This window comes from Nanorana parkeri, unplaced genomic scaffold (assembly GCF_000935625.1).
Source record: "Nanorana parkeri isolate BGI_ZX_2015 unplaced genomic scaffold, ASM93562v1 scaffold912, whole genome shotgun sequence".
NCBI classification, from domain to species: domain Eukaryota; kingdom Metazoa; phylum Chordata; class Amphibia; order Anura; family Dicroglossidae; genus Nanorana; species Nanorana parkeri.
In genome coordinates, this window is record NW_017307180.1 from 78,302 (window position 1) to 91,391 (window position 13,090).

The window sequence follows — 13,090 nt, forward strand, 5'->3', positions numbered from 1 at the left end:
ATGTAGGGCATATTAATAAAGCAGTAGATATGAGTTTTACCAAACATTCGGTAGTGGTGAATTACTGTTCTTTAAAACACATGTACCAGGAAGATTCACCTGAGGTGAATGTTTGGTGAATGTAAGATTCTCTACTTTTATAAATATAATACTTAAAATAGAACCCCAGTAGAAAAAAAAAAGTTACATTTGGGACAGAATGCAGAAAGGTTAAAACCTCTGCCAGGTTTTTATTTTTGTCTATGGCTCCATTGGGAAGATTTCCTGATGCTTTTTGTTTCCAGGACAACATTATCACTGAGAAGTCTCCAATAAGGCGGGAGGAAGCACTTCGATCACAGCCACAGTGAACACCAATCCACCTTCCCCTCACCAGCTTTCATCAATTTGGCACATCAATCTTTAATATCGCCAAACTTCACAGCAGTCTTCTTTTTAAACTCTTGGGGTACATGTCACAAGTAAAACAGATACTTAATAGTTCACTCTGTTAAAAGCTTTAAAACTTTATTACAAAATACTAGTCACATAAAAAATTTAAACATTGCATAGGTATTGGCTCAATCGGTTGATGTAGCCACGCCTCAGTCCCAGCTTCAGGGCTGCCAGCCAATCTTTGTTTTTCCCAGCTCCACCCTACGTCTGTAATCTGACTTAGTCAGGGGTGTGGGCTCACCTGCATTGACCCTTAACCTGAACCTAGTCAAATTAACCTCAATCTGAATCCCTAAATCACAAGTGAGATGTATCCTAATCTTGATAAATACTCTATTATCACAGTGGTATTGAAAATATAATTCCCTGCATTTTTGGTAGCTAGAGACTTTCACAACCAGGGTGCTGTGGGATCCTGGGGTGCCTTCTGGGTCTCTTTTTTTTTTTTTTGCTTAATAGGGGGACTCTCTGGAAGTGGGCTCCTGATGTATGGAGAGGGCCTTCTGATGTAAAAGGGGGTAAACTCCACATTGTCTTTATATTTTGCCTTGGGTACCCTCTTAAAATTCATAACAGATCCCTGTGTTGATTGGTATTGATTTTGGGGAGTGGAGGCCAACACATAATTTTTTACATTTAAGTTTTTCACGTTTCAAACTGGGTTGCCTCAAGATTTTGCATAAAAGGCATCATGCTTTAAAATAGGTTGAGAACACTGTTACACAGTACCAGGTTATCATTGGTGAAATCCTTATGCCAAAATCAAAAATATGCTCACACATCCCAATTATTTGCAGAGAAGATCCAAAATGGGCCTTCTTTGTAAATAATGGACACATGTATAGCATGAATACATGTTCTATGTAACCCAACCATGTTATACTCTTGTGGCTAAAAAGAAATGTATGAAAGAATGTTCTTGTAATATTTAATGGAAATATGAAAAGAAAAAGGTTTCTCTGATTTACTTCCAGTTTTAAAGAGAAGTATGAGTAATGAGACCTAACCTGCTACTTATTTCCTGCTGAGAAATCTTGTTTCATCTGTTGACTAATGCTCTGTATGTTCTTATCTTTTACAGGGAATTAAACATATTGATCACTTTGGTATTGTCTGTCGTGAATGCGTGGAACCGGGAATAAGCCAGTATAATTGCTACGTCTTCCAGTGTGCCACCGAAGCATTGGTGGGTGGTACCATTAACTGTGCATGGGGGGGGGGTATGGTCATTGCAATGATCTGTCTATGTATGAAATAAATCAATCTCATCTTAAAACACAGTGTAAATAGATGATATCCATGTTTCTATGTGAATCTACTTTATCAAGGTCTTATTTTAGAAATATATCCCAGCTGAAAAAACAAACTGTACAATACAGTATTTATAATACAGAATATCTGTATCTCTGACTTTCTGATTTAAGGGACACTGGTAAGAATTCGATAAAATATTTGTATTTACTTTAATTTACCCATATGGTATACCTCCTGTGATAAGTTGTATAATTCCTGATTCTTTATCCTTTCTTATTCAACTTTTTTTCTATTTCTCATGTATTGGACTTAGGTTGCAAAGAGATACAGTGAGCAGGCTAGGCTTACTCCTGTTGGAGGATGAGGGAACAGCTGGAGTGCTTCCCCATTGTGTAGCCTAGCACACTCCATATTGACTTTTTTCACACTGCACTAGACTTCTACCCAGTGACTGGGGCAGGCAGATCGTCTTGCTTCTTTCAACATACATTGGGGGATTGTTAAAACTTTGTATTGTTCAAGTGCCAAAAATGTATGTAAAGCCCAAACATTTCGTTTTTGGTGTAGGGACTAGTTAAGACCCCTATCAGGTTTTTATTTAATTGACTGTGTTCTGTCAGGGAGATTTTACTTTGCTTCCCACCATGCCATAGACACAGCAAGAAGTAAGGGGTTATCTCTCCACAGTGTGGGGATAGCCTTATTTATACAGTTGTCGCCAAAACAGATTTCCACATTGGAAGAATTTCCCTCCCGTCCTTGTTCTTGTGACTACGCAAGTATTTTGGATTTCCTATCACTTTCTCTACTGGTGACAGTGGTCTCCGAAATGCTTCAGTTGGGACTCGGAAAGTATTATAAATCTGACAAGAATACTAACCTTACACATTCTGTCCAAAACCTAAAAAAAAAAAGTTTTGTCTTTACATACAATTTAAGGTGGGAAGTAACCACAAATTAGCTAAAACTCACAGAACAAAACATGCTACTTAATGTCAGGTTTTGTGTTGCATGTTAAAGCCACACTCTGGCAAAAATGCTAATTTGCACAACACACTGTGTGTGTAAATTATAAAAACGCTGTGTGTAAGCTTACCATAAACCACTGCATCCCCTGCACATAACATCAGGACTTCCTTTTCCTACACACCTCCCTGGAATTCACAGTTGCTCTCATAAGCACTTGAACACTTACATGTCCCCCTTCTGAGATATTTATGGGTCACTGACCAACTGAGCAGGGGGAATATCTTCCCCTTTTTTTTTTTCTCCCTTTCTTTCTCCACTTTTTTTTTTCCCCTCCTAAATGCTTTAAATATTTTATTTGTTTATTTATATACATCACAATGCATTTGAATTACTCTCTCTATGATCGCTTGAACGAGCAACTATTTGTTATTCAAGCACTTGTTTATCTTTTTTGTGAACACCGTCAAGGTATTTAAAATCTAAAATAAAGAATTTATAAAAAAAAGAGTTTGTAAAAGGCAGGAGAAGTGAACAATCTAGGCCAGTGGTGGCGAACCTTGGCACTCCAGCTGTTTTGGAACTACAAGTCCCATGAGGCATTGCAAGGCTCTGACAGCCACAGACATAACTCACAGAGGCAGATGCATGTTGGGATTTGTAGTTTTGGCACAGCTGGAGTGCCAAGGTTCGCCACCACTGATCTAGGCCAACGTAGCTGATTTGGAAAAACTCTCCAATTCAGCTCACTTTCCAGTTCAGCTATGTTGTCCTAGATTGTTCTCTTCTCCTGCCTCCAAACTCTTCACCCTTATTTGAATAGTCCTGACAGTTTTTTAATGATAATTTCCACACGCAATGTGGTGTGTAAATTATCATTTGTTTCCAGAGTGAGGCTTTAGGAGATGCTTGAAGTGAAATGCATAGAATATAAGTTGCATATCTTACAAATGGGGTTGTGGCATGATCATGATATTTTATTACAATGGCCAGGATAGTTTTTATGGAAAGTGTTTAGTCTTTTTAACTAGGCACAGAATTCCTACTACACCATGCAAAACACTGGCAAATAATTTGTTTTGGCAGTACATCATTTGTGTTTATGTGTGAGCAGAATACATCACTATCTTTTGTGACAGGAGCAGATATACTTGCTTGCTCTGCTTAGTGAATCTGGCAGATCTCCTTAACTCTCTGAACAGACAAAAAAAATCTATACTTGGAGTGACATATTAGTCCAATGTTAAAAAAAAAAAAAAAATGTGCAGTAAGTTTTTTTTACCTGACTTATAATTCTGTTCAGCCAGTCTTGTGATCTATACACATCTGCCACACTGCATAGCCAGAATGGTGAAACATTATTTGGTGTATTGATAATAGACATCCCTAGATGTAACTAGATAAGTTTAGGTCTATAATGATAGTTCTTTATGTTATTGCTCATTGTTATTTCTGGTTGACTAAATCCTTGCTTAGCTATGTGCAGATTATGATCAGTTATTCCCAATTTCTGGATAGTCAATGTCACATATCAGGACTGTGGAAATGCAACAAGAAAATAGCATTTGTAAAGCCATTGGCATTATTTATTCAAAGTTTTTTTCTATTTGTGATTTGACACATAGCCTATACACTGATCATTTTGACTAGTGATGCACCAATACCATTTTTTCCAGACCAAGTACTGGTACTTTTCCTCAAGTACTTGCCGATACCAATTACCAATACCTTTTTTTTAGTGTCATGTGACAGTTTTTTTCTAAAACAATACAGACTAATGATTTTAGGCTCTGTGGTGGGCTGTGCGGGCTCTGCGGTGGGCTGTGCAGGGACTTAGGTGGGCTGTGCACGCTCTATGGTAGGCTTGTTACAGAATGTTAGGTGGTCTCTGTGGCATCTCACCAGGGCTGTACGGGGTGTTGGGAATGGTTGTGTGGCGTCTCACCAGGGGTCCGGAGGCGGGTTGCTTATCTGGGAAAGAGATGGCACCTGGAGAAGGCAAGCTGGTGGAGGCAGTGTGATTTTTGGGGGCAATGTTCTGGTAAACTTTGGGTCCTGCCATTCATGTGGCTGTTGCTTTGACACACACCGCCTACTTAAACGTTGTTGCTGACCAAGTACACCCCTTCTTGGAAATGTTATTCCCTGATGGCAGTGGCCTCTTTCAGCAGGATACTCTGCTGTGCCACACTGCAAAAATGGCTTAGGAATGGTTTGAGGAACACAACAATGAGCTTGAGGTGTTGACTAGGCCTTCAAATTCTCCAGATCTGAATCCAATTGAGCATCTTTTGGATGTGCTGTAAAAAAAATAAAGTCCAATCCATGGAGGTCCCACCTCACAACGTACAGGATTTAAAGGGTCTGTTACTGATGGCTTGGTGCCAGATACCACAGCATTCCTTCAGAGGTCTAGTGGAGTCCATGCCTCTATGGGTCAGGGCTGTTTTGGCGGCTAAATGGGGTCCTACTCAATATTAGGCGGGTGGTCATAGTATGGCTGATCGGTGTATATCACATTATTGTTAGTCAAGGAACTAAATTCATGATGCCCAAAAATAAATTTGCCCCTTTAGACATTTAGGCCCATTTTAGTTAAGCTGCATAGACTGTATATAGATATACATGTATAGATGCAAGATATTCATTGCTTTGGGAATTTCTCAGTCTGAAACAAATTGCCTTTTATCGTGTAAATCCCTTGTGCATCTAAGGACAATATGTCACTTAGCAGAAATATATCATGCTGCTCATCTGTGTCACAAAGACTCAGTTTAAACCTCTAAGCTGCCATGATTAAAGGATTTTCTGTACAAGTGAATGTGGGAGTGATGTGTTTTGCAGCCACTGTCAATTAAAATAATAACATTTTTCCAAATGGAAGGCTCAGCAGACAATGCATATTTATAGGATAACTACAACCAAACAGCTATGAACTAACTTAAAGCAACAATTCCCCTGTACTATATGATCACATAGAATATAGGTAGAGACACTTTTACAACCCACAATTCTGCAGGCTCTACACACCTGAGACTCAACAGGAAGTGAGAGGAAAATCTCCCAAAGGAATTCCTTTTTACGGAGTTTTCCCTGAACAAGTTTCCCTATTGAAACATTTCCCCTGACCTCTTGCTCTGGGGACAACTCTAAAATGTTGCATTTCTCCTCACTCCTCACCAGTACAAATAGAGGGATAAATCTCCCTACTGGCATATAGCCATACAAACTTGATAGAGTGTCTAACCCTTCCCCACCCTATCCAAAACTAAAAAAATTTACCCTGCCTTCTCCTTCCCCTTTAAACTATTAGGGCTTAATTTATAAAGCCTAATGGTGCTGATGAGTATAACAATTTCCAATACTTGTCAGCGCCATCTAGTGCCTTGCGAGTGTATCTGCCCAGCTATACGCCAGGTGGACCTTTTATAAATGAAGCCCTATATGTACATCACTGCACTTATAACTTTTCATTGTACACCCTTCCAAGTAATGCTTGTTTTAATTTCCCACTGCAAGTCTCATTTCACCCTTCAGTTGTGTGTGTGAAGACAGGTTATTAAAGTGTATCTCTGGTCAAAACTTTTTTTCGTTTTAGATACAATGGGGAAGGGTTAGACCCTTGTCGCCAAGAGGGAAAGTAAGGAGAAATGCAAAATGTTAGGGTTGTCCCCAGAACAAGAAGAAAGTGGAGATCTTCCAATGGGGACATTTGTTCTAGGGAAACCTCTCTAAAAGGGGAATTCCCCTCACGTTTTGAGATTTTTTTCTAACTTCCTTTTGAGTCTTTGAGACAGGAAATAAAGGGAAATTTCCCTGGTGGTACACAACCAGCAAAACATACTGATGGGTTTTGACCTTTACCTATTCTATTCTAAGCTAAAAAAACTTTTGCCTATACATACACTTTACTATATTTATTTTCCTGAATTCTATTCATTGTGTTGTCCATCAGGTGGATGAAATCATGCTGACATTGAAGCAAGCTTTTAGCACTGCTGCTGCACTCCAAAATGCCAAGACACAAATCAAGCTATGTGAGGCCTGTCCCATGCACGCTCTGCACAAACTGTGTGAGCGAATTGAAGGTATGACTTTGAGTTCACATTTTTCCACTTTTGTATTAGAAAGGAAAGTCTTTTGTTTGTATTCAGTTTCAAAGTGATTGGACTGCTTACTTGTACATATTTATTGGTTGCTTAGAGATTCAAATACTCTTAAAACAATGATTTTGCTTAAAGAGGCCCTGTCACTTTTCCCATTTAGGGCAAAGTGACACGGTCCCTTTAAAGCCTACCCCAGACCAGGTTACTTTCACAGTGCTCCCTCACCACGCCTTCCTCCACCACTGCAGGCTGCAGCCAAATACTGAAAAATGTCAGGTGTTGGCGCATACAGGGTCACTTACTGTCCAATACCTAAAAGCACTAGGTAATTTGCAGCAGCTGCAAAATAAGAAGGAATGGCAGGGGAGTGCTGTGAAGATCAGTTTCAACTTGGTCAGCGGGTAAGCTTTAGGCCTCATTCACACACAACGCAAGCAAAATTGTATATTGCGTATATATGCGTCTATGCGCGTATATACGTGCATATGCGCACGCATATATGAGCATATATGCGTGCACTATATGCAATCCCAGAATGCATCACTCGTAATGGAATTTTTAATGTGCTGTACGCATGTACGCGCGTACATGCGTGTAAACACGTGTATATGCGCGTAAATACGCAGAAATACGCTGCCCGGACGCATCTCTGTTCCATTCTGTTTTTGGGCATATATACGCTATGCAAATATATGGCTCTATACGCGGCTGTGTGTATGGAGCCATTTATTTGCATAGGTTGCATATGGTACAATACGCACGTACGCGCGTATACGTGCGGCAGTGTGAATGAGGCCTTAAAGAGACCCTATCAATTTGCCCCAAACAGGCACAGTAACAGGGTGTCCTTAAAGTGTATGTCTGGGGAAAAATAAAAAAGCAAACATATTCATTACGCCTCTTCAAAACATTCCCCTCATGTTTTGTCTCTATAAACGCTACAGGTACAGAACACCTACCTCCAATGTTATGAAGATGAGTGGAGATGTTCTGTTGCCAGAAGGGAGGACTGGGCCAGGCTGACATTGCTGTTTAGGATTTTAGTGCTTCAGAGGCAATGGGGGTGATTTACTAACCTAAACACACACACACACCAGGTGTGTGTGATTTTCACACAGCAAAACGTATTTATCAACCAAAAAGTCTCTAAAAGCATATTTCCACTAATGCCATATATGGAAAAATCATGCACATGATGCATATATAATGCTGCTTCACAGTTTAGACAAAAATGGTTAGCTCATGCATTTACATTCCTGCATTCATCAACGCAAGCATCACAACATAGAGCTAATTTACCCAACATCACCTTGGAATTCCTTCAGGGCTTTGCACAACACACCTGCTGGGTGTGTACACACTACAAAGGTGTTTAGATTCCACCCATAGATCATGCTGGGAGGGAACACACTGCAGAGGTGTATACACGTTCGTGGTGTGTTTATAAGGTTAGTAAATCAACCCCAATGTGTTGTCAGCTCAAATGTGAATTTAGGAGCACTCTGGATTTTCTGTACGGTATTATTATCTCGGTATTATTCTGTACTCATACAAATTTTAAAGGGATAAAACACAGGAAAATGTGCAGGTACTGCAGAGATGCACTGAATATTTTTGTTTTATTTTTCCCAGACATAAACGTTTAGTAAAGTTTTTATACTTGTTCATGCAAGTCACTGATATATTTAACTTATGATTTGGTAGTGATCCCTTTTTCTTGTTAAAAATACAGTGAGGGGAATTTATCAAACCTGGAGCAGACAAAATTTAGAGCAGTTGCCCATGGCAACCTATCAGCTTCTCTATTCAGTTTGTCCAGTTAAGATCTGAAAATGAAAGCTAAAAGCTGACTAGTTGCCATACACAGCTGCACCAGATTTTGTCTGCTCCATTATCTTTAAAAGCTGCCTTCTAGTTAAAGAGGAACTGAACCTTGGAAGCTGTGCCCAATAAAAACAATAGTGCTCTCCCTGCAGCTGTTCTTTCCCTATCACTTACTTACCAGGCTTTGTTGTTGCACTGTCTCTATATGGAGGCTGCCATCTTTGTAGGGGCAGGACTTTATTTCTTCATGTCGGAGCTTCCATGCAAGGAGAACAGTGAGCATCACCAAATCTCACTCTAGATCTTTACAGTCAAAGGTAGCAGTGCCTTAGAATTACACTGCAGATATACAGCTATGAGGCTGTAGGCACAGGAGTCACACATATAAGGAAATACACTGCTATTTTTCAGGGTACTGCTTAAACACAGCACTTCTAGATGTTCCTTATAACATAGCAAATCTTCACTTTTAATTTCAGCTCCACTTCAAAAGAAAATCACCTACCACTTTCCAGTTGATAAATTGGGTATTCTATATGTGCCTGTATCACATTCCTGATTGAAATGTTCAAGTGATTTTTGGTCTTCCTGAATACAGATTAAACCCACTATCTACATACTGTATATTCAGATCACATGTGGCTCTAGCAAAATGCTATTTTCTTTTTATTAGCTGTGGTTGGGAGATGCTGTGTGTTGGTATAATGGGTTCATAGATAAGGTCATGCTTATGTAAAACCTTAGAGGGAAGTTCTTTTGCTTCTGCAGAGGGCAAAAAGATTTGAATCCACTGATATGAACTCCTGCAGGTTTACTCCGTAAAGCTGATCATACACTTACAGATGTTCGATCGGAAATTTTCATTGCTGCCAAGACTCCTCTTTCGATTCTAGCTCAGATAGCTCATCAAGCAAAGACCAATGTCAATTTCAATAATCGTTCGTTAGCCATACCAACTCACCGAATTTTGTCAATTGACAGAACGGATTTTCGTTTGTGCAATGTTCTTGATGCAATTTTTTTCCTTTGAAAATGCCACTAATCCATCGATTTTCGTTCGACTCTAAAAAAGTTTTCCAGCCTGACCCTTCTAGAAAATTTGAGCGGGATTACAGTTAAAAAAAAAATTGTTCTCCCATCAACTGTTCGATTTTTGTTCGAAAGGCCATTAGTGGATAGATTTCTGAGCTTTGGAGGCCATACCCACATCCCGCTGGACTGGAAGATTGCGGGGCTAGTCTGGAGTCTGACCTTCAGGCACTGGGCTCTGTACTGTTGTGATTCTAGACTTGGGTGTACTAGTTAAGTTAGCTGAGGAGCATTTTCTGGGTCCAGAGCCATGGCACAGCCCAAGGAGTGACCCTGCTTCTAAAGACTCACTCTGTGAGTAGGCATCTGATTTTGGCAAGGCTAACCTAGAATGTGACCTTTTGGGCACTGGGCCTTGCATTATGGCCCTTTCCAGACACCTGTGTACGGTGTTATCTGCAGAGTGCTCTCTGGGTCAAGAGCTGCAGCACAGCTTCTGGATAATGCACTAAGAGCGCAAATCCAAAAATATATAAATGGTGTGATATGAATAAAAAAATTTCAGAAAGTGAGGAACGTACTTGTGGTGTCAGGAGTCCGGGCGTGGTAGCGATTCTAGCGATGCCGGAAGTGTTATGTAATATTGTTCAATTTGCGGTGGTCTCCAGGTGAAGGAGTAGGGGTGAAACAGGACATGTCCTTGGATTTGGCCATGGCGGCTGGGAATGGTATCATCAAGTATATTGGTGAGACCGGGGGTCAAGGGCTGAAGCAGAGAGCAGATATAGACTGGGTGCTGTGTGTGCCGGAGGGCTGGTAGGGAAGCTGCATCTGGTCTTGGCCGTGGTGTTTGTTCTAAACGTGATGGAGTGAAATAGAGCTGCAGCTAACGATTATTTTAAAAATCGATTAGTTAGCCGATTATTAAGTTCGATTAATCGGTTAATCGGATAAAATACGTTTTTAAAAATGGCTCCAGTGATGGGAATACTAGTTTGTACTGAGATTGTAGTCCATCACAGGAGCAAACTTGGAGCGGTGGAAGTAAAAAAGAAAAAGTGTGGTGTACAATATAGTGAAAGGAAAAGTGTAAAATTATACAGCAATGCATGCAGAATGGCACCGGCTATAGAGGACTCCAAAACCCAGCAATAGTACATTATACAGCACAATGCAGAATACCACCAGCTATAGAGCAATACAACAAATCCCAGCAATAGTAGTGACAGTCGGTTAGGAAAGGGGGTGCACGGGCAGCTCCTGTATCACTGCCCCGTGCACCCCCTCTGATTACCTAATGGTTCTTGGGGCATTTACCTAGTATCCCAAGCTGGATACAACCCTACAGTTATAGTGTCTTAATCTTAGTCTGTTTCAGCCCCATTAGGTGAGCCTGGGGCCTCTTCCATGGCCAAGGGAACTTCTATGCCTACTAAGGATTTCCTAACTGTTTCTGCCCAGCCACTGGACCATTCTGTCTATACGTTTTTAGCAGGCTCCTGCGCCCTCCACAGTCTTATCGCTGACCCTCTTGAGACTGTGAGTCAAACTAGGTCTGCAGTCCTGGTTATGATTCATAAATGTGGGGGGAGGCTCTTTTTGAGTCACCACAGCCTCCTGTAGTTGACCTTACATATACAAGGGGTTGTTTCAAGCTAAAGTATATTGATGCAGTGCACCCTGCAGTTGGAGGCTAAGCCTACAATTACAGGCTCTGTGGTTCTTATGGCTGCTAAGACCTTCCCACTTCACCTTCTGTTTGAAGACTTTCTCTATGTGAACTGAAAAAACCCTAAAGGGTCCTTGGCCCCATCTGATACTGTGCCAGAGCATTTTCCCTATAAGAAGAGATTCACTAATAGGTGGTCTGTGCCCAATGTGGATGCTTCAGTGATCTACATTATGCAGACTGGAAACACAATGAAGGGTCATGGACCCCATCTGAGACTGTGGCAGAGCATTTTATCTTTGAGAAAGGATTCACTTATCGGTGGTCTGTACCCAATGTAGATGCTTCAGTCTACATTAACAGAGATACCTCGATATGGGTCAAATGTTTACCTACCTTTTGGAGACTTAACTGATAGGAAGTTGCAAATAGCAAAGATCCAAAATCCTTAATGAATAAAACTAATGCAGCCACCACATCTAAGGACTGCTAATCTACAATGTATTACATTTTTGTCTTGGGGTTCAGATACAGTATGCTTTAACCTGGAAATATCCACTTTACATTTTATTAAATAGGTATAAATGTCCTGTAAAGGTCAAACAGAAATCATTTTTTTAAATAGGTTATATGCCTGTTTTACCAGCAGGTTAAAGGTGTATTAATCAATAGTAACCATTTTAGATGTCTGAATTGTATCCTTTTTAAAAACATTTTTTTATTGGTTTCCATAAGTTACTTATTCTTTTTATTGCTAAGTATATACTTTTATGTTACCATACAGTATTTTAGATATGAATGTTTGTTGATTTAACATGTATATAGATTGAATGTCTGCAGAATCATGTGTGATGTGAGCTCTGATAAGGTGTATTTATAAGGCCTAAACAATGTCCACTGCAGCCAGGAGTTTCTTGCTTTTAAATAACTGCAGTTTATATCCATTGTTCCCAAAAAGCCATTTTTAGCAGTTTGTTGGTGGATTATCATTTTAGAATGCAAAAGTAGAAAAACTGATGTGTGTTTTCATGGTGTTAATGCCTGCATCGGTATTTAATATGCTTTAATATGAGGACATCCTTTCACATGCAGAAGGAATGCTATTCTTTATTTGTTTACTTCCCTGAAAGATACATTACGGCACAAAACAAAGAAGGAAAATTTGTTTTTAACTGCATTATAACACACCATGGTGATGTTAACAACATACATGATTATTAATTCATTTGTGGTAATCATTGAAGAAGAACATGTCTAACAGAAAGGTGCACACTAATACTAGCATTTGAGTCTATAAAGCCTTATGTCTCATTAACACTATGTGATTTGGGATGCTGCGTCAGGAATCCCAAATCTCCCGCTTAGATGGGGCCGCCATCATATGTTCAAGTTAATTACTGGGTGACGGTGGCCACATCTTAAAATCGGCAGTCCACATGTAATTGTATGTGATACGATGACATGCATCTTGGAATGGATCACTGTCCCTGGACACATCTATTGTGCGGCTACTGTCAGCAGTCATTAACTTGAATGGGCGACAGTGGCTGCATCTATTGGGAGCTTTGGGATTCCTGCCACAGGACTTTGAACGTTCCTGCCGCAGGAATCCTAAATCACATAGTCTGTATGTACCCTTAAGCTGGCCATAGACCTATAGTTTTTATATATATATTTTTTTTTCTATCAGCCTATGGTCAGATGGAAAAAAATGCAACAGAATCCTCCATCTACGCTAAACTGTGTGGATGGAGGAATCTCCCACTGGGCCAAGCTTCAGTATCTTGCTAGTCAGCCCCACTGGATC

The 13,090-nt window shown here is 40.1% G+C and overlaps 1 protein-coding gene across 5 annotated transcripts in view; it reads left to right on the forward strand.

Annotated features, from left to right (window-relative positions):
- Positions 1-13,090, forward strand: part of TBC1D4 (TBC1 domain family member 4) — a 137,935-nt gene that overhangs the window by 77,903 nt on the left and 46,942 nt on the right. For all 5 annotated transcript variants that reach the window (XM_018566066.1, XM_018566067.1, XM_018566068.1 and 2 more), the window contains exons 4-5: positions 1,517-1,621; positions 6,611-6,743. In XM_018566066.1, coding sequence (XP_018421568.1) covers positions 1,517-1,621; positions 6,611-6,743 — 238 coding nt within the window. The remainder of the gene's footprint in view (positions 1-1,516; positions 1,622-6,610; positions 6,744-13,090) is intronic.